Source organism: Borostomias antarcticus (assembly GCF_949987555.1).
Source record: "Borostomias antarcticus genome assembly, chromosome: 19".
NCBI lineage: Eukaryota > Metazoa > Chordata > Actinopteri > Stomiiformes > Stomiidae > Borostomias > Borostomias antarcticus.
The window spans coordinates 18899305-18921251 of NC_140252.1; the positions used below are offsets into that span (position 1 = coordinate 18899305).

Consider the following 21947-nt stretch of genomic DNA (forward strand, 5'->3'; position numbering starts at 1 on the left):
GCCTATATACAGTGTCAATGTGTCGGTCGTCAGTATCACAACTTGCCCACCACACCGGGATCGAACCGGGGTCCTCTGATTTGTGGAACGCATGCATGACCACCTCTCATAAACACCGCTACCAGTTACGCCACAGAAAAGCTAGCTCCTCGAAGGCGCGAGTGGTCGGTATTTATACACGAGGGGTGAGATTACGACCGATTCAACTCGGTCACATATGGAGCATGTGCATGCAGAGCAACATTCCCGTGTGCCTGTGTGTTATAACATGTGTGCGTCTTATAAGCAGATCTCATGATCCATGGACCAGATGACGGATCCCGTCCAGACGACCACATAACTTGCGTTACATAACCCACCTGCGTTTCAGTCCCACTCTGCCACATGCCTTGGTGTCCAGAACACCACCGTATGTCATCAGCGCTGGGCGGAAACATCTAGAAAAACGCCCCCTTCTCCGCTCACAGCCTCGGTGGTGCTGATAGGCCCCCGCTGACAGAGGGCTGCGACACGCCCGGTTATCGCTACAGGAGAGAGGCAGGGCGCGGGAGGGGAGGCGGGTGTGACCCCAGGAGTTCAGGCAGAGCAGTGCTGTAAGGGAATCATCTCTCTCAGCACCCATTCATCAGTCTGCAAGGTTTTTTGGCGTGTGTGTTTGTTTGTGTGTGTGTGTATGAGAGAGAGAAAGACAGAGAGAGAGAAAGCACGTGGTGTGTGTTTGAGAGAGAGAGAGAGAGAGAGAGAAAGTGTGTGTGTGTACACGTGCATGTCTGTGCAGGCGTGTGTGTGTGTGTGAGACGCTTGCATGTGCACCTGTGTGTGCATGTGTGAGTGTGTGTGTGTGGCTGAGGAGGTAGGGCGGGTCGCCCCGCCCAAAGATCATAGGGTCGGCGGTTCGAATCCCGCCTCCTCCTGACGACGTGTCGAAATGTCCTTGGGAAAAGACACTGAACCCCAAATTGCTCCCAAAGAGCAAGGCTGGCGCCTTGCATGGCAGCTGCCGCCATGTGTGTGAATGGGTGAATGAGAGGCCATTTTAAATCGCTTTGGATAAAAGCGCTATAAAAGTGTAGTCCATTCACCGTTTACTTTGCTTCTCTGCCGTCCTGTATTTCAAAACACAACAACGTCGAATCACAAGAAATCAACTATTAGATGGTATTTTCCTAAACTGTTTAACATTAGCACATTGTGGAAAGACCCTCAGACTTCTGCCATGCTCCCACAAGCACTCACAGCTGCCTGCTAAAGACTCCTTAGACTGTGTGAACGCACTGCGGTTTCGAGTCCCACAGGGGCCCCCTAAGCTTGAGGTGGAGGTACTGTTTACAAATGTTGCTATGGATACTTAGACATTTACCATGGCGGGGGGGCGGGGGGGGGGGGAGGGGGTGACATTTGAGAGCAGTTATTAGAGTCGTTGTGGTTTGGAGGTAGAATGGCATATCTAACATTTCATCCACTGGAAGTCATCTTTCCATGTCATCGCTTTTGCAGAGCCTATATCGACTGTGCCGTAATTCCCCCATTTTCCCCAAACTACGCATGGGTCCATTCTGAGGGGTTTAATAAATTATACGGATGGGAAGCTGGCATCACACAGCGCTGGTCGCGCAGGGACAGAGAGCTGTCGAACGGAGGGTCTCTCGCCATTTCCTGCGGTGTGTGTGAGTGTGTGTGTGTGTTGGGGGGGAGGGGGCGGTTGGAGGGCAACCTTCCCTACCCTTTTATTCCAACCTCCATAGGGCAATTCTGCACATGTCAGTTGTTCAGTTGTCATTCCGCTTCCATAGGGCTGATATTTACACAAGGGAGAAGGCGGGGGGGATTGTCGCAGATAACATCGACTTGCAGACAGAGCCCTGCTGTCAACGTTGCTTCTTTGTTGGTCTTGGATGTACCGTACGTTATTGTTGACACGTGGTCACATGTCGCTACACAAGCCAGGAGTTAGTTGGGCTGCGGTGTGTAGAGTCACGTGGGTTATGGGAGGTGGTGGGGGGTCGGGGGGCGGGGGGCAGGAGGAAGCAGAGGAAGTGCTGTCGTCCCGCCCCCCCCCCCCCCCCACTCCGCTTTTCATCCTCCACTCTGTCATTAGGTTGTCATGCCAGCTGTGTTTGATTGACAGGCGGTTGAGGAGAGGACGTTTCAACGTCCGCCTCCTTCTGCTCGCCGGTCGCTGTGCCCCAGCTTTCTCAACCATCAGCCCGGGTGATGACAGCGCCATCATGGACTAATACAGTGGGCTGGTCCCCCTGGGCAGGGAACAAAGAGAGACAATGTTCTCCAGAGCCAAGCAATCGCACAACACAAAACACACACACGCACACAAAAAGGCATCCCAGCGATAGTGTGGCTGAGTGAACTTGAGCAGTGTTTGGTTTGAATTAGCGCGCTGGGAGTCATTCTGAGGTCACGGTTCAAGGCCGTCCCCTGAGGAAGGCTGTGGTGGATGTGGCGAGGTGACCTGGCACCGTTGGGAGAGAGGGTTCTGGCTTCTCTCCAACGCTGGAAACCCTCCAGGAACTCTGCGATTACATATAACGCTTGTCTCGTGTCAGTCAGTCAGTCAGTCAGTCAGTCAGCGAGAACAAACGTTATCACCACAGTATAGCTGCATTAATTAATACGTCATTAAATCAGGAGTGATAATGTAAAAAATATTCACGTTTTATTCTGAAAAAAGCAAACATTTTCATGGGTTGTAACTGTCTAACGCAGGAAACATACAGAGCCTTGTTTACCGAGTCGCCTATTAGAGAACAATAAAAAACACAGGATAACAAAACATCCAAACAGCAGCAGAGACGAGGAATCCACTGAGCCCTTGAGCACAGGTTGAAGAAAGATCAGCATCTATGAAAAACATCTATTCATCCTAACAAAGGACATAAAGAAAAATAAAACAAATGACATGCATGGCTCAGTTGATATTTAACAACAATTCTAAATCACAATGTGCATATCGGAAATGTGAAAACCACATATTTGTTCAGAGGAACTGGTTTTGGGATATTATCAAAAGGACTGATAGTTTATCCATTTGGACTGATAGTTTATCCTGCATTGAATACACAAACATACAAAAGTGGTGAAACTATTGCGGTTGTCGGACGGAAACCTTGTATCTCCACAATGGAAAATTTTCAGAATGGACATTCCAGTTTCAATGTTTTTGAACATAAAATCACATGATGAGCTGTTTAGAATACATTTAATTGGTCCCAGGGCCGGGAGGCATTCAGAAGTTGGGTAGTCCCAACTGTTAATTGATGTAAAAAAATAAATAAATAAAATAAAATCATCAAATGAGGTATGAGGTTTTGACCCGACAGCAGCGCTATGCAAATAAGTACCTACAAATCCTTTTCTAAACAAATCTACTATTTCAATCAAATAAAATCAACCAACCAGAGTGCCTGCAGACGTGGGCCAGAGTGAACCACGCAATATGAGACGCTGGCCTTTCAGTGGTCCTTGCAACACTATATGATCTTGAAGCGCTTGAATAATCCTGTCAGCTGTGCTTCTCGACACAACACCCCACAAAGCTAACGCTAACGAAGCTAATGAAGGCACTGAGGGAGAAGCAGACCGTGTGCAGAGTGACAAATGTGGGGAGGCCCTGCAACCAAACTAGCAACATAACAAAATAAAGTCTGTTTAGCCCAGATACTAGTGTAACAAGGATGTGCTGGATGGTGAGTATGTGGTCGCTATGGCTCTGGGATGTCTGACGCCCTATTTTTTTTGTGTGTGTGTGTGTTTGATGGCTCGCTTCATGAAAAGTTTAAGTTTATTTTTAAAGAGACAGTGCACATTAATCAACGTTTCAGTGTACAAAAGGACTGTACACAGACTAAGGTGGAAAAAAAAAAAGACAAACAAAAACCACGCGAAAAGTATTTACACACGTTTAGAAAAATATACCAGTTGCCGTAACATAAACCGGTGGAATTTTACATTAGTCCTGATTCCTGTCACCGTGACCTCATTGTCTCGTTTTCTCCTGTCCGCGTCGTTGTCTCCAGTCGTTCTGCAGGTCCATCAGAAGCACCATGACATCAGAAGAATAAAACGTTTCTTCTTTCTCAAGTCAAAGACGAAGGCATGTTTCTGGAAGGACATAGAGATGGTTGTTATGATAGCAGCGTGCGACTGACAGAAGCCTAGCTTAATATACAGTAGCAGCAGACCACAGCGGGTTTGATTTGCCAGCCAGAGAAAGGGGAGCTGTGAGCTGGAATAAATGTGCTTACTGTACGCCGAAGGGAAAAGGCCTGTGTACCTTGGGTTTTACAGCACGTTGACCTCCACTGTTTCCTAAGTGGACGTGGAAGTGGACGTTCGGTCTTGCTGGTGATTTGCCCTGTTTCCACACAAGAGACGTTTTTGACAGTGAGCACATTAGACGTTTTCGACAGTAAGTGACATTATGGCCCAAAACGGCGGTTCACATCACCAACGCATGGAAACAGCCAGGGTAGTGTAACAACCTTCGCCCCCAAAAACAACCTCGTCAAGATGTATACTGATAAGACGTTTCCACTGCTCCCAAAGTCAAAGTCAACTTTATTTATATACTGCAGCGCCGTTCACCCACTGCGAACGAAGCGTAAAAAAAAATCAAGCTACATTTTTCGAGCATTTCGTATTTCCTCGAACTCCGTCTCTTTCTTTGGCAGACAGTGGGCGTCTGTGCCTCGGGCTGCACCTGAACCCTTGACTGTCCTGCCCTGTCCTGGTCGCCTCTCGTCTTTCAACGCTCCACATCTGCTGAGGAGATTAAACCGGGCCTCGACGTCCGTCTGGAACCCAATACCTGGAACAGGTAGGCGACGCCCCCACGTAACGGCTCAGTGTGTGGACAGGAGGCCGCGCTGGCGCGACGGACACAATAAACAGTGGGTTCTCGCTTAACGGCGCCCCTTTCAGCGTCGGAGACCGACTTTATCCCTCGCCACTGTGATGACTCACAGACACGTCATTAAGAGCTTTTGGAGATCGCTCTCTCCTAACAGGGCCAGAGACCAACGTCAACACGGCCAATGTACTTCCACCGCCGCAAATGAGTATACCAGTAATTATGAATATCTCTAATGCCTTTTTAAGAATGTCTATGCCTCTTTCTGCCGTGTATCGAATGATACAGTATGTATGAAGGTCATGAAAATGTGTGATACACTGTGTGATAAAATGTGTGATACACTACATTCCAAGGCTGATGTAGGTTGGATGGATGGATGGATGGATGGATGGATGAATGAATGGATGGATGGAAGGATGGATGGATGGATGGAAGGATGGATGGATGGATGGATGGATGGAGGGAGGGAGGGAGGGAGGGAGGGAGGGAGGGAGGGAGGGATGGATGGATCACCAGTCACTTACGCTTGGTGCTGCCGTGCAAACTGGAGGTCCTCTGTGCACAGCTCCGCTATCCTCGCACAGTCCTGGATTTCCTGGAGAGAGAGAGAGAGAGAGAGAGAGAGAGAGAGAGAAAGAGAAAGAGAGAGTGAGCAGGAGACGGTTATGTAACCACAGAGGTGGCGGTGGGGTCAGATTTGAGTGGGGTTTTCAGCATGGAACACCCACAAGTGGTCTGGTAACTTTAGTTTTAGGCTAATGACTGGGGTAAAAATAAAGTCCTTGTCAAACTTTCACCTGCATCTACAGTATGACTCAGGACCAACTAACAATACAATACATTGATAACGTGGTCATCAACAAACACTTCACTTTCTATCCCCTTATTCATTACCTAACCAGTTGTTGGATATTGTCATGACAGATTTACATAAGTAAATACTGTCAATTTTAACTCTCTCTTCATCTGTCTGTTTATAACTCTCCCTTTTCTCTCTCTCTTTTTCCCTCTGTGATCCTCTTCCCAGAATGCATCTGTGCACCTCTTTGCTGAGTCCGCTGTGCTCGTCGCCATCGAGGCTCGCTGAGGCTTCGGCGCCGTCGCCGGGGGCACCGTCGTAGCAACGGGAGTACTGGGCTGTCACGACGTCGCTCTCGTACGTGGGGTTGTACTTGGTGACTCGCTCCAAATACGGGACGTCCTCCCCGTAGCTGTGAGAGAGAGAGAGAGAGAGACGCCAAGCGTGACGAAATCAACTCACAGACACCATCCATCACATCACAGACACCTTATGGACAAAGACACACACACAGGTACTACACATAAACACACACTTAAGCATATTTACTTACACACACATGCATTCAAACACTGCCAGGAGGTGATTTATGCTCGACCTGTGCCTGTTGGGGAACTGGCATGCTGGAGCTACGACCTTGGATGAACTGCCCACTGACGTCAGGACAGCAGAGTCGCTGCCCATCTTTCACCGCAGGCTCAAAACTCACCTCTTCAAGAAATACTACCCTCTTAAGCACCCATTGTTTTTATATTTTGCTACTTGAATGCAGTAAGTCGCATTGGATAAAAGTGTCTACTTTGTCCATTGTATTACAATGACTGTATTGTAATACAATGTAATGTAATGCCCACAGGTGATATTGTCATCTGTTATGACCCCCCCGGGCGCTAAATAGCCCATTCATAACAGCATCTGACCAGTGACCGAAAGGCTGCTGGTTCAAGGCCACTTGACTATCACTGCCTACTGTTGTACCCTTGAGCAAGGCACTTTAACCTCAACACTACCTCAAAACATCTGCTACATGACCAAATTGCCAAACCCAGTTCCACACCGGCTAATACCCTACCCTAGGCTAACAGGACAGGTAACAAGGTTTATATACACAGTGACCTCTGGCTCGCTGAAGAAGCTGATCAAGTATGCGTCATTCGGCACCTTCCCCCAAAGCCTTGTCCTCAACGAACGTCTTAGCTGGAAATACCCCTCTCCAACACATGACACCGTTGGCTTGTTTGCATTTTCTTGAGGACAGTTAAAATTGAGTCCATGCTGCCTGTTGCTCATTTTACCAGCTTATCCCAATCTCTCGTCTCCCTGAGAAAAGGACTGAGATGAATGAACAAACAAACAAACAAACACACGCTCTGATATCTCTGACTGGATCCTAAGAGACAAAAATACCATTTCCATTAACGGCGTTCCGTTTTTACCTTTACAGGTCATTCTATCCAACTTGAGGTTTTCCCATGACGTTTTACACAGGAAATATAATGTGCCTTGTGTTTTTATGTATACGACCCTATGCCATATGCTCAATAAACTGTACAGACGTCTGAAAAAAACAACAACAAAACTGATCTGACCTGACCATTACTGCCTCAAGCTGGAAGTCATGAATCTGGCTTGTGCCGGTTTATGGCCTGCAATGGGAAGACCCAGCCTGAGTCAGCTAATGATCCCACGGCACTAGAGTGGGCAGCCGTCCAATGCCTGTCTGTCCACCAGAGCCCGGCCCAGTGTGTGTGTGTGTGTGTGTGTGTACTGGAGGCTACCAGGCTAAACACAGAGCAGCTGCAGCAGCAGCAGCCGCTTTCACAGTCGTGTTGATGCTGCAACTCTGGCCTTCTAAACACAATCAGGAGTGTTTGATACTTTCTTAATAAACATGTCGTGATTGGGTTTATCAAAAAAACACAAAATGGCTGCCAATACCAGTCTCCTGACAGGTCTTTGGCCCGAGCGTCACGCACACGATGTACATGAAACACATGCTTTCCTTCAGTCCAAATATTTTGATGAGGTGAATTTATTTCTTTGTCTGTCTGCACTTCAGTATTAGCATATATTTATTGACCCAGTTACCCAATGTTTATTGTTTACAACTTAAGACCTTAGTTTTACTCGAACAGAAACAGAGCTAAGACACAGAGCAGGACACAAAAGCCCTGCTTATATTGAATTCTGTTCTATTCTGTCGGTAACTTGTCCCAGGTGATCGTGGCACACTTACTGCAGCGGGTCTTCTTCGTCGTCCTTGTCGTTGGTGTCCCTCAGTGTCCTCCCTAGGAAGAACAATATGCCGGACGCCAGCAACAGGAAGCCAGCCACGGAGGCAAAGGCGATGCCGATCACCAGCGGTTCCGAGACAAACTCCTCGCAGTGTTCCCCGCGGTACCACCAGTTCTCCCCCACACGACACCTAGGATCGAGTGGGAAAACGCCAGAACACAATCAGAACCACTTACACAGTAGACCTAGTCACACATTTATACTGGTACATACACGATACATGCCCACTTACACACACACACACACAATCTCTAAACGCCGGCCCACCTGCAGATGGCGCCCTTGCCAGGAATTACGTCACACTTCCCGTCGTTCAGGCAGAAGTCCTCCTGCACGTTGCAGACACTCTGGCAGGGCAGGCCGTCCACGCTGACGTAGCCGGCGTTGCACACGCACTCTGCCTCGCCCGACCAGCGGTTCACCATGCACCTGGAGAACTCGTTGCAGGCCTGGAACTTGCAGGGGTCCGCCTTTTCACCTGGCGGATAGGAGGAGGGAATACACCGTATGCCGCCACTTCGTCGAGTGCCCCAAATGTTTTCGAGGTACCCCAACACCTCGGCGCGCGCTGAGTGCGACGCGAAACGGTTACGATGAGACAGTGAAGCCAGTGTGTATTGCATCGAGGCGTTCGTTACATCGAGTTGACACTGCGAGTGATTTTTCGACAAACTGGGGTACAACGGGAATATACACACAATGTAAGCAAGAGAGTAGGCTACGGATAGACTTCAACTCCAATGCACTCAATCTCCAGAATTATAACATTAAAATGCCTTTATTTACTACGGCTCTGCAATATGGCTCATCCAACGCGTGTCAGCAGCAATTGCCTTGCATCAACAACATCAACAACAACAACAACAGATTGGGGCTGAAGTTGCCATGGGCTTTGGTGATTCAGAGGAAGGGATTAGTAGCCTCACACTCTGAACTGCCATTTCACTTCCTTATTCAGTCTGAACAGGCTCCCATTGCAGCCGTTTTCTGAGATCGCCGTTGCCGAAAGAGGGATCCTCAGCGATTAGTTCATCCTCTGACCAATCACGTTGCACAGTTTAATTCTGTCATCGCATTCAATGGACGCCGATTGGCCTGGTCGGGATTCAAACAGAGAAATCACTCTGGACTAGAGCCTTTCCAGGCCCTCGCATCACATTTCGAAAATGTGAAAATTCAGATTCTGGGGCTGGAGCCAGGCTAAAGGATTAGTGTTCATTGCTAAAACACATCAACAAATGTATGTATACACTGGCTGGCTGGTTAGATTTTTTTTTTTTGCACAGGGTTATTTATCTAGATGCTGACCATACATTTTAGGATGAAAAATGACTCCCTTAGTTGACTTCCAAACCATCATGTGTAGTGACCTGCAGAGGCCTTTGTGTCCTGGTCTCTACCCGGTTGAGGCCAGACAAGTGATGACTCAGCCCTACTGAGGCTATATTGCGTATGAAGAGCTCAGACGGATTATATAAGAGCCAGCTCAGCAGGAATAGACATTAACAACGGAACAAATGATGAGTCATTCGTATGAGTGGTGCGCTTAAGTATAGCCCTGGCTGGTCACGTTTGCACCAGAGATATTATTGGCCCCAGAGGTACAGCATCAAAGGCATTGAAGCCTTGTAAACATATTACACTTTCTTGTTTTTTTTCAGTGAGAAATACGTTCCGTCGGCAGATGACTGAAAAATGTATAACAAGAAAGAACAGTTTCTGGGTGCTGTGTTAATTTGTAGAATTTGTGTGAGGTCAGTGTGCCAGATTGTGAGTATTGCTTCTGTTCAGATTCCCAATTGCCTCACGTGATCCAACTGACATTGGATTGGATGTTCAATGCAAAGAAAGGCAGAGTGAGTTATTTTACCTGATTCCACGTCCAGTGAATACTTGTCTATAGCCATGTTCATAGTTTGGTAGGCGGTGTTGCAGAAGTCCTCCAGGATCAGGTACACGTCGTTGGTGACTCTCCGAGGTACCGGCTTCCCAAACTTCAACCTGCTGTTCACTACGACACTGCCGTTCCTGAAGTTCAGGATCTCCAAGTTCTGGAAGTTGCTGAGGTTGGACTGCAGGTAGGGTACCAGCTAGAATGAAAGACAAAGAAGCAGTGTTGATGCTGAACTGTATCTAGCACTGATAAATACATGCAGTGGACCACCAATACTACATCGTATACGGTTAGAAAAATGGTCAGATGCACTGTGAGAGATTTAGCCTTACCAGTTCTATAAACCTCTGCTCCAGTGCTTTGTACTCGGTAGAGCTCTTGTTGAAGAGGTCCTGGGAGAACTTCATGTTGGTCACCCTCAGCCTGAAGAAGACCGTCAGAGCCTGACCGGGGCTGTCCGGCAACGAGACGCCACCGGCGCCATTCTCTGAGCCCTCGGCGCCGCCGGCATATCCGCTGCTGTCGCCGTCGTATTGGAACACGTCGAAGGCGAGGTCGATGTTGTCCGCCATGCTGGAAGGGTCCGGTGCGTAAGGTTGAATCTCGTGTATTGAAGCACTGTCTTCTAGTTTGTGGTGAAGGGAGGTTGTGCTTTGAGGGGTGTTAACATCTACCTCATCGTCTATGGACTCTATAGGCTCCACCTCCTTCAACCCAGTGTTTGAGTGTGAAGTTTCTTGTTGGATGGATTCCTCCTCCTCAGGTGTAGTGTCTGATATGCGTGTGAACGGGGACTCTTTTTCAGGTGACAGAGGGTTCACAGGTGGCCTGACCATTACTGGGGCTGATGTAGCTGCAGTCACGAGTAAGATTTCATCTTCAGTCATGTCCTCCTCTGAGAAATCAACAACCGGGACACGAGGAACCAAACGCTCGGTGAACCCTGCCCCTTGTTCCTCCAAAACCTCAACTTCTCCGTCGGCTTTCTCAATTTCGGGCCCCAAGAGTAATGGTTTTTCGCCAAATGCTTCCATATCCGGTGGTTCGGCTGTGACCGTGACGCTTTCTGCAACCAGTGATGGCTGCATTGCGTCTACGTCTGCTTCAGGGTCTTCGGGGAAGTTCTCTAAGATGGCAGGGCCCTCCTGCGCTTCATCTGCTGGTCCCTCCGAATCGGGAGCCTGGCTGGGGGAAGCATCTGGAACCAGGTGATCGGTGACCGGTGCGATGACGGTAGGCGCTTCGCCGGGGTCGTTGTTGTCATATACCCCAGAAGACTCTTGCGTCTGCATGGATAGTTCCACCGTCTCCGGGGTCCAGAGCACAGGGGCTTGGGTGGTGGTGGCGGCGGTGTAATCGGGGTTTGTCTGGATATCCTGATTAACGAGCACCAAGGGTCCCTCCACCATGAGGTCTTCTTCTTCGGGTTCCTTTCCAGCTGGGATGGCTTCAGTGGAGTCCTCTGGCTTTGGAGCCTCAGTGAAGAGGTGAGTGATGGTTTCACCTTCCTCCTCCTCCTCCTCCCATTCATCTTCTCCAGGTAGTTCCAGCTCGGTATCTGGCGGTGGGATCATCTCCTCCTCAAACAACTCGCCGTGCTCCGAGGCGCTCGCGGGCAGCAACGACCAGGCCCCCACTCCGTGGTCATCTCCAGACATTAAGCCAGAGCCAGAGCCAGCATCCGAATAGCTATCGTCCGGGCTTCCTTTGTCAGAAACAGGGGGTTCTGGGATGGGGGCCTGTTCGAGGCCGGCTGTGGTCTGAGGCTCTCCAGCAGAGGGGTGGCTAGAGCCTGCAACGCTGACCACACCATCCCCATCGGGAGTATCAGTGCCTGTGGGTGGAGTAGAAGTGTTTCTGAATATAAATCTCTCTCAGTCAATATTTCCATTATCTAAAACCAGAAAAACACATGGACTAGTTTATGACCGGAATCCCCCCTCACCCTCTGCATAACAGGAAGATGAAGTTAGAGAGTTATCATAGTCTGCTTATGTTTACCACACAATAGATATGTATGTGAATCAGCTGTAGAAATTAGATTATTACTCACTCCCAGTGCTTGGGACAGGGGTGGTTGCGGTAGAGGCCGGATCCAGGTTCTTGTCTGGAAACTCCGGCGGGGTGGTACTCGCTTCCAAAATTAGGACGTCGTTCTCGCTCGCGGCCACAGTCTGCGGTGACTTCCAGGGGTCGAAGGGGACAGCGGGGTCAAACAGGTCCTCCTTTTTTAGGAAGACGTTGTTGTTATCCAGATTCAGTCCCGGGAAGTCTGGAGGTTTCTCTGCGGCAAGGATGTTGTCCTGAAACAGAAAAATATGAAGTTGAAGTTGACGGCAATCTACCAGCTTGGCATTGACTCTTTACGGGCCCCATAAAATATTTTTACTTTTTTTGTACTTCTATCAACAGTAGCCTACTTATACAAGTACTTGTACTCTTGTCCCTTTCTGTATCTAATGACTAACTGAGAAGCTGGCATACTGTACATTGAAATGCCAAGAATATATAGATTATTCTGGCTAGAGGACATATGATCCTTAAACCTCTATTCCAATACAGGAATTGAGAACCAGCCAAACTCTGGTCATGGAAAGAAATACTGTAGTCAGCAAAAAATAGACACATTAGCAAAGAGCACGCCATTTTGATGCATGCTTGATATGATGGGTATGACAGAAAATCGCACACGCACTCGGGCGCATGCACACACACACACACCTACACATACTGAACAAATTCACATACACACATACACACACACACACGCACACACACACACACACACACACACACACACACACACACACACATATGCGACATATGGTCTTCCCACAAAGCAAAGAATCCGTCCAAACAACGGTGACAGTTAAACAGTGAAAGTGGGCCTGGTTTAAATAAGCTGTGCAGACTGCAGACCAACCAAGTGAGCAGCCTTTTGTTGTGTTTCACCACCAAGATAAACAAAACTCTGTTATGCCCCAAGGGTACGAATAAAGTTCTTAAAGTAAATCCATTTTATAATCTATCGATTTCAGATGTGTTGCTTCAACTTTCAGCACAGGCTCTGTCAGTATGTGTGTGTGCGTGTGTGTGTGTGTGTGTGTGTGTGTGTGTGTGTCAGACTATGTGATTTAAACAACATTGTAAATCAGTTTTGTAGAAGAATGTGAACATAAAAAGTGCCAAAGATGTTAATATAAAGGACAAAATCAGAGCGAGTCAATTTAAAACGTATTGATGCTAATTATTTAAAGAGCTCTTGTGCTTGAATATGTCTTTGTAGTTACAAACAGGAAGTGAAAAGAGTGAGCCATTTGGCACAATCCATTTCTTTCATCTTTCCATTTAAACCAGATTTTGATGACATAGTGACTGAATGACAGCAATTAATTAACGATTAATACGGCATACTTACTTGCATCTTGAGAATAGCTGCAAGTCTTGGACTATGTATACAGTGAACTGAGCTGTAGGTGTCAAAACTGGATCAAGAGACTATTTTAAATAATTTCAATTACTTAGAGTAAGTGCCTCCAACCGCGCTGGAGAAAGGAATTACCCTAGTGTTGTTTGTGGGAGTTCGTCTTGCATATTACTGTACTCAGAGGCTGGTGTAGAGTATGGCTGCGCACGAGTTGTCCCACTCACCATGTTATCCCTGGTGTCTGCAGGTATGACGGTTGGCTTCGTAGAAGGGAACAAGATCTCCACTGCAAGAGGACAAGACAGGGTTCATATCTAGTGGACTTTCAAATAGAGCCCCTGTTTTAGAGTTTATACCATATACTATTATTTTCACCCAGATAGCAAGCGGATGTGTAATGATTCTGGGCCATATATGGGCCGGAACTAAGCCACAAGGGCCAGATCTGGCCTGTATATGGCCCAGATCCGCTTGCTATCTGGGCAGGGATGAGTGCATGATTTGGACATGGTCTGCCCTTTTGGGTCTATAAAAAGCAAAATCAGGTACACTCAAAGTCAAGTCAGTGAACAAAAGAACATAGGCCTCTTGCTGGTACCGTTCTCTAGCTGCAGTGAGTCAGGGTCCACATCCAGAGTGGTGTTGGTCATGAAGTTGTCCTTGTGCAGGGCTTCCGTGATGTAGTTGCGGAAGTCGGTGATGGTGTAGACCACCGTGGGGTGCTCGTCCGCGCTCGGGAAGGATTTCTCCACCATGTTGGACTGGATGGCGATGAGGTCCATGGTCTCGCTGCTGACGCCCGCCGCGTCCACCTCTAGAGTCACGGCGTAGTGGACGACCACGACCAAACCCCTTGGGAGAATAACATTGAGGTAATGCAGTGTGTGAACGCCATGGAGGAGAAAAGCAAAACATTGTTGCTCAACTATCTGTTGTCAGAACCCTCTAACTGTTCCACAGTTACTGTCTTGGCTAAAGGCTACCAAAAGCTTTTTTTTTTATCTGTGAGAATGTGACCTATATGCTTCATATTCGCTGCTAGTAAGAAAGAGAGAACCTGCTGACTTTACAGTCAGATCCACTTTCTCCTCATCTTGAAGAGAATTTCTCTTTGGGTTGATGTCGCTGGCAAAGCTGTTTAGGGCCACATGCTAAGGCTTTCTATGACCTTCAGAACAGACTAGGGGGAAAGATTCAGAGAGACCATAACACACGTTTATCCATTTATCCACAAGGGAGTCAATGGAGTGAGGTGGGGGACCCTTGTTTAAAATCACAGGAGAATCCAGACAACACACTCATTGACAGGGATGAAAATCGATCTTGTCGTAAAACCTTTACCCCGTAATCCCCTCCTGACCGGACCAGTAAGTGTACGAAGGACTTATCCCACTTACAGGGTGATCAGCCATTGTAAGATCATTAAGCGTAAATTGGAGTAAAGTCTGTGCCTAGCTGCCATTGACAGACAGGTAAAGAGTATAGTTTATGAACATAAAGCAGTGACATTTACAAGTCAGGTGACTTAATGAAAGTGAAGACTGAACATAAAAAAAGAAAAAGTAAACAACATAATGTTACGTGTTGTGCTATTGATTTTCTTCATGACTAAAATGTTTTGTTTACAGCTCTTTAAAAGGCCCATAACCCTCGATAAGCAGAGAAACACAAGCAGCCCTGGGACTGAAGGGAAGATGGTCTCACTTATCCAGACACACACACATGATGAATATCCCATCAGGTGACATAACGAGGGACTGGGCTTTTGGTTAAACTCAGCTGGACCATATATATGGCTGAACTGGGAGTGATACCAGTACAACAAGATGGATTTATCCGACTCCAATGCATTCTCATACAAGTATCTGCATCCCCAATTCAGTACACACTAGGTCATCATGAACAGTAAGGTGCGTGTCGTTACTGGTCGTCTAAGGTTTATGAGAGTGGCTTATGAGTAATGCGTGCTGACATGTGAATGCAATAACTTTTGAGCTAGTTATTTTGGTCATAGATGAATGCTTACCTTTCAAGGTCCTTTTGCGGTCTGAGCATGTAAATAAGCAAGTAAATGTTTGAGTAATGTTGCAATATGAAGTATAAAAAATTGTAGTAAACATAGTTTCAATTTAATGGTCGAATAAACGTGTAATTATGGCTTAATCACTATGAGATCATACTACTTTAAAACTCACCTGAACTCGACAACAAAGACACTCTTGAACCCTGGTAATCTTTCAAATGCATCCTCAATCTAAATGAAAACAAAATTAAAAAAATGTGTAACATTAAGATCATCTTGACCATGTACTGCAGGTCAAACTTTTGGAAACTCACTCCAGTACTAATGCCTTGCTTTGGCGCCTACACTCAGCTTCTGAGAGCCACAGTCATTTTCAGCCCAGGACCATAGGATTCTTCACTGCAGAGTAAGATCATTTGCAGGATAGGCAGAAAGCCCCTGGCCAAGTCCCTCCGCCTGCTCTCTGTGTGCTCAGGCTATCCCCACAAGACCTCAAGCGAGAGAGTCCGAAAGCCAATCTGACTGCGAGCCACCTCCTCGCGCTCCTTCCAGACCCCGTGAAGTGAACTCCAGCTGTCTCTGCGAGAGGGAGGCAGCCTACTTCGTCTCCGCGTTTCCTTCATTAATGACCTCTCTCGCTCATTAAACTGAGTTCAGATCTCCGACAGTGACCGAAAGCCTGGACGAAGATGCACAGCCGGCAACTCCCAACGATGGGAATACACCGGGTCTCCGGGTTTCCTGGCAGAGGACATTTTTCCAGAGTTGTCACTCCGGACTCCCTCACCGGAGTAACTCGCTGTGACTCATTGCACTCGGCACTCTTTGAGTTTTCCAGTCAGGTTTGCTCTGTGGCTCATATAGTTGGAAGCCCTTAGACAAATAGCGCAATAGTTCTGAAGCGTGAAAATCCCTAAATCTAGAAAATAAAACAGATTATTCTTTCAATCTCAGCCAAAGACCTGCACTGAGCCCCATGTAGTCGGGCCTCAGGATACCTCGTTAAGAGGGGACCCAAGACTGAGTTGAGTGAATGATCACTCAATTTTCCTTTCCACCCAACAGCACACCAAAGGTCACATTATTGGACACATTCGACTGAGGTTGGATATATTCACTCATGTAGCAAAAGGATAATACATTGAAAACTAATGCAACATGAAATGGAGAACTAAGTATGATGAGGTTAAAGTACAACTAGAAAGAATGAAGACAGTACGCCTTCTCTACCTTCTCAGTGAACAGCTTGGCCAGGTGTTTGTACTGGAAGCTGGATGGATCTCTGAGGGCGTTGTTGTAGGTTTCTCCTTTCAGCTTGATGCTCAGCTCCACCACCTGATCCTTCATGGGTCTCAGCGGTCTTAGCTTCACGTCATCTATCTCGTTACCGATCTGCAGTAAACAGAGGACAATGTTAGGTTTACTAGACTGATAGAAGCACCACCAAGCACAGTCATTGTTTTATTTAAATCCATCACGATTGCAATTCTTGGACAATATGTTACTAATATTGTACTGATACAAATTCAATTCATTACTTACAGATTTTTTTCCCACATCTTCAATATCAAGGCCTTGGTTTCCGAATCTCTCATCGTTTGTTTCTTGTATTGTAGTAGCTCTATCTGTGGCTTTCTGCGTGGCACCATTATTATTTTCAACTTCAGCCCCTGTTGTTACGTCTAGAGAAACCCCTGACTCAGGGGTGACCGTGTGAGTGATCACAGCAGCCTCTTGTGATGCTTGGGGAGTGACTCCTAGAACAGTTTTGGGTGTGACTTCCACTGTAGGCTCCGGAGCGATCTCCAACGGGGACTCGGGGGTAATCTCTGCAGCCTCTGTAGCGTCCTCTAATGTAACATCCAGAGTTTCTTCATCCGCAAATTCCTGAGGGATTTCTACAACATCCTCTGCAGCAGATGCTGGCGTGAGCTCTACTACTTCTGAACTGTCCTCCTCTACATCCTCTGGAGTTTCTATTTCCTTTATCTCTGGCGATGCCTCATCTCTTGGAAGCTCTAAATGAACTTCCTCTGCCAAAACATCCACTGGTGCAATCTCTTCATCTGTTTCTGGAATTATTTCAACAACTTTGGCTTCAACAGAAGCCTCATCTGTAGTATCTTGATTGATCTGTGGAGGGGCTTCTACATCAAACTCTACAGTTTCCTCCATTACCACTACTAAAGTGGCATCTGTGGTAACCTCTGAAGTTATTTCACTTGTAACTTCTGGTTCAGCCTCTTCATCAGCCTCAGCAGTGTCTTCTACTCCTGCCTGTGAAATGCCCTCCTCTGCAGTTACAACTAGGGGTACCTCACTTTCATCACCTACAGTTTCTGTCGTTACCTCTTCTGCATCCTTTGGCATGACCTCAACAACTTCTGTGGTAGGGTTCATTATCGTAGGATTGCGATTCTGTGTCTCAGTGGCCTCTGACATCTCCTCAGTAACCCCCTGAGAAATTACTTCTACAGCCTCCACAGAAACGTCTGGAATGTCATCTACAGTGTCTACAAGTACATTTTCTGAGACCCCTTGAGCGATTTCTTCGACAGGTTCATTGGTTGTGGGAAAAGTCGCCTCCAAAGGTTCCTCAAAAATGGCCTCAGATGCGACCTCTTGTAAGTTCTCTAATGTATCTTCCATGATTTCTAAATTGTCCTCAGAGATCAAATAGACTGTGGGGATGGGGTCTGCAATGACCTCAATGGCAACTTCAGCATCCTCATGTTCTTCTGAGGTGGGCTCCAATGCAGTCTCTGGAACTGATTCCTCTTCAGCATCTGGAATATCTTTGGAGGAGAATGCCACAGTGTCTTCTGAAGTGGCTTCACCACCAGAATCTGGTACAGCCTCCGATGTAATCTCTGGCGTCTGTTCAATTGCTCTTTCTGGGATATCCATCTCAGACATATGTGATGTAACTTCTACCACAACCTCAGAAGGAGCCACTGATGAAGGCTCCAAAGAGGATTCGGGACTTATCTCTTGGATCTCTGAAAGATCCTCACCATCAGTCTCAGGGATTATCACAATAGCAGCCTCAGGAGGAGCATCGGAAGTGGCCGCCAAAGAGGTGTCTGGAATTAATTCCTCTGTGGCCTCTAGGATAACTTTGGTAGATGTTGCTGAAGTGTCTTCGAAACCTGTCTCAGAAATGTCCTCTACAATAGCCTCTGAAGGCGTTTCCGGAGTGGACTCCAAAGAAGCTTCTGGAATTAATTCTTCAGCAACTTCCAAAGTAACACCTGTGATGACTCCCTCATCCACTTCCAGGATTACCTCATCGGGGGAAGCATGGGTGAGGGGAGCGATAGTCTCTGTTGTGATTCCCACAGTCTCATCTGATGCAGAATCTGAAACTACTTCATCAGTACCGAAATTGTCCTCCTGCGTGGCATCATCATCGTCATTCACTGCTGTCACCCAAACAATGCTTCCTGGTGTGACGCTCTCTCCAGTTCTCCCAGCAGAGGTGGGGGCCTCGACTGTAACCACAGAGCTGGGTTCTGGAGAGGGGTCCTCTCGCAAGGTTGTGACCACGTCTGGTGGTGTGACACTGATTTCCTCCTCTATGACAAGACAGAAAAAAATAAAGACACAGAGAAAAGGCCTGAGTAAGATTTCATTATATCAGATATATATTCAGAGGTTCAAATGTAATTTGTAAGAAATCCTTTTACTACAAAAACGTTTTGTAGGCTTTATAAAGAAAACCAACATCAGCATAGTAACAGCATAAAAATGCAGTCGCTATCTTTGTTTTTACATCTAATTCTGTTGCTGTTGCTATGGATGAAGCTCGTAAATAAGTAAAACAAAGTGGTTTAAAGCTATCTCTCAGATGGTGCCAAGTCTAATGTCTGCGCTCTCCATTGATCACAGTGGTGCCACTAAGCAGGATTACGACTATTGTGGGAGCAGCGCAAGAGCCTCGGGCCAGCCTTATGCAGTACCAATACTGAGGCTACAACCGATGCCAACAGAGGAGACTGAATGGCAGGAGGGAGTTCACAAGATAAAAGCCTCATATTGTAATATCATAAAGGACGATGACAATGTCCCTAACCCTAAACAGAGTAAATGCGTGCTATTCTGTAGTGCTAGAAAATCAATATCAAGTATGAGCAATTTTCAGCATTGACCCTGTTTGCACAGGGGAGTCTGTTTGTCTTTCGGGGGGAAAAAAAGAGGGTAACCTTTTTGGATGGTGACTGCTTCTTCCTCCTCTGGTGTTTTTTGAGGGCTGTATAAAAGAGACACTTCAGTGAATATTTCAGTCACCATTTGCACAAAAGAAAATTAGCGATCACTAGTGCAAAATACATTTGTTTTGCTAGCATGAAGCAAGTACAGTATATGAAGCGGCATCTTCATATACTGTGTTTACAGCAGTTTCTTTTTTGCTGTTAAACACACAACTTGCAAGCTTACAGGAAACAGCAAGCTGTCTACAACAGAGGTCATCAATCTTATCTACATAGGGCAAGCATTTTTTGGTTTGTTTGTTCTAACTGACAAGAGGGACATTCCTATTGGCGCAACTGTCAGTGGCAACTGTCGGCGCATCCACCTCCCAAGCGGGAGATCCGGGTTCTCATCCCACCCTGAGCATGCCGAAACAGATGGGTTACATTGGTGCCGTGACCCGGATGTCCAGTGGAGTGAGTTTTGAGGGGTGAGTGTAACCAAGTGAAAAGTGGAGTAGCTAGCGAAACTAACGAACGCTGACAGTCCCTCCAAGATGGACGTCTCTATTGGTGCAACTGTCAGCGCCTCCGCCTCCCAAGCGGGAGCCCCGGGTTCTAATCCTGCCCTGGGCATGCCGAAACAGATGGGTTACACAACTAAGTGGCAGAACACCAATCAAATTAAATAAAAATACTGCTCAAATTGCAGCTGTCTCGAGTCTCGACTACAGATTAGGATCCATCAAAGGCCTGCCCCAACAGCCGCAAAAGATTGATTCGCTGGTCTACAGCAATGACTAGAAGGAAAGGTAATTTCCCCTAGGTATAGAGTGTGAGCTACACTTGTTATTATTACTTGTTATTTGAGTCATGTCTCTGACTCTGACTGAACTGAGGTGGTCTTGGCTACAATACTGCACTCTTTCAAATTAAAGGCTTTCCAATGGTCTCTAAAGGATGTCTCTGTGTGAGAACCTTAAAAAAAAAAATCCCATTTTGGTTCCCGGCAAAACCCTTTATTAGTGAGGTATTTCTAGCTAGTGTAGAGTGAGCGAGCGAGTGGGGAAGTGGAGTTGTAGCAAGCGGAGAGCCTTTACAAGGAGCAGGGCCGAACAGGGCCTACCTGCAGACGCTGGGCCGTGAACTGGTGAGCTCACTGGAGTGAGGGGAGGAGGGGGTAGGGGGAGAACACTGTGAACATTTTTTCGAAGAGGAAGAAGCACTAGGCTACACTGATGGAGCAACATAGGGTTTCCACATCATTTTCATTTCCAAATTCCAATTTCCAAAGGGCCACGGGGGAGGAAAAGGACAGATGGGTTTGTGTACACTTGTTTTGCATTATGAAAGAATGCGAGAGCTACAGTAGCACATCACAAGGCTTGTATCTCACCTTCTGGCTGCAGCCATAGCCACTCTCTGAAACAGAGAGAACCGACTGATTACTTTATTCACTCATGCACACACACACACACACACACACACACACACACACAAGAAATGCACACACTGCAACAACTATTACATGCTTCGCATAAAAAAGAACCAATATTCTACTCACGCTCTGAACAAGGTTGACGTGCTCCTGTGATTGGCTGAAATAGCCTCCCACGTCTGTGATGGTTACAGATCCATTCAAGCACTTGTTCACCCAGACTTCATACTCATCTCTCTCTGGTAGACGATCCCAGAAGATCTTGAAAGCTTCCCATATTGTCTCTTGACAAACTGGGTTAGAGACACACACACACACACACAAACACACAAACATAGATTACTGACGCGCTCACATTTTCCTGGCAGTATGGGTCAACTGGTCACTGTCTGGTGGACTACTATTCTGGTAGCACTCCTGACGGACGCGGAGGCCTGGGGCTTCAGCCTCTAAGCTCTTACCCTGCTGAAGAGTTACGTGGGCCGACCATCTGACTCAGGCCTCGCTGAGGCCATCTGTCTGAATGGGCTGGACAGAGGGACGGACAGCATCTTTAACGCTAGACCCCCTGCTAGCTATCGACCCCAAACACCTTTCAAATGCAACTGTCGGTCCAGTCGGAATAGACTTTGACATTTCACCCAGTTGTGTCTTGGTACTGTTGGTCAAAATAGGCTTATGTGATGAGGTGGATTGGTTAAACTCACTCCTCAGTATAAATCCCGCCCACCTTTTCAGTGGCGTAGCTGGGTTAAAGTCGCACTGAAATGAAAAAAGCATTCTGTCCCATTTTGGTTCACATAATTGGTCATAGTGTTCACCTATTCAACGATGTATGCCCAAAAAAATTACAAAATTCTACTTTTGTTGTAATCTTATATCAAAGTATATAATTTCTTACTTCCTGAAAAACGGTAGGTCACGTGCAATGACGACAACAGGTACATTAGATTTTAGGCCAATAATCTCACGACATCCATCAATCAACGCTATCCTTCTATCGAATCTGTCTAA

At 46.9% G+C, this 21947-nt stretch overlaps 1 protein-coding gene across 1 annotated transcript in view; it reads right to left on the reverse strand.

The window, feature by feature from the left end:
• Window positions 1-417: 417 nt before the first annotated feature.
• Window positions 418-21947, reverse strand: part of LOC311322048 (interphotoreceptor matrix proteoglycan 2-like) — a gene marked incomplete at both ends in the record, with an annotated part of 29314 nt that continues 7784 nt past the window's right edge. Inside the window, 15 exons of the mRNA XM_084454059.1 lie at window positions 418-524; window positions 4312-4369; window positions 4823-4880; window positions 5392-5462; window positions 5910-6078; window positions 7903-8091; window positions 8229-8439; window positions 9832-10051; window positions 10188-11647; window positions 11909-12158; window positions 13507-13568; window positions 13881-14134; window positions 15309-15329; window positions 15478-15536; window positions 16536-16697. Coding sequence (XP_084310185.1) covers window positions 418-524; window positions 4312-4369; window positions 4823-4880; window positions 5392-5462; window positions 5910-6078; window positions 7903-8091; window positions 8229-8439; window positions 9832-10051; window positions 10188-11647; window positions 11909-12158; window positions 13507-13568; window positions 13881-14134; window positions 15309-15329; window positions 15478-15536; window positions 16536-16697 — 3351 coding nt within the window. The remainder of the gene's footprint in view (window positions 525-4311; window positions 4370-4822; window positions 4881-5391; window positions 5463-5909; window positions 6079-7902; window positions 8092-8228; window positions 8440-9831; window positions 10052-10187; window positions 11648-11908; window positions 12159-13506; window positions 13569-13880; window positions 14135-15308; window positions 15330-15477; window positions 15537-16535; window positions 16698-21947) is intronic.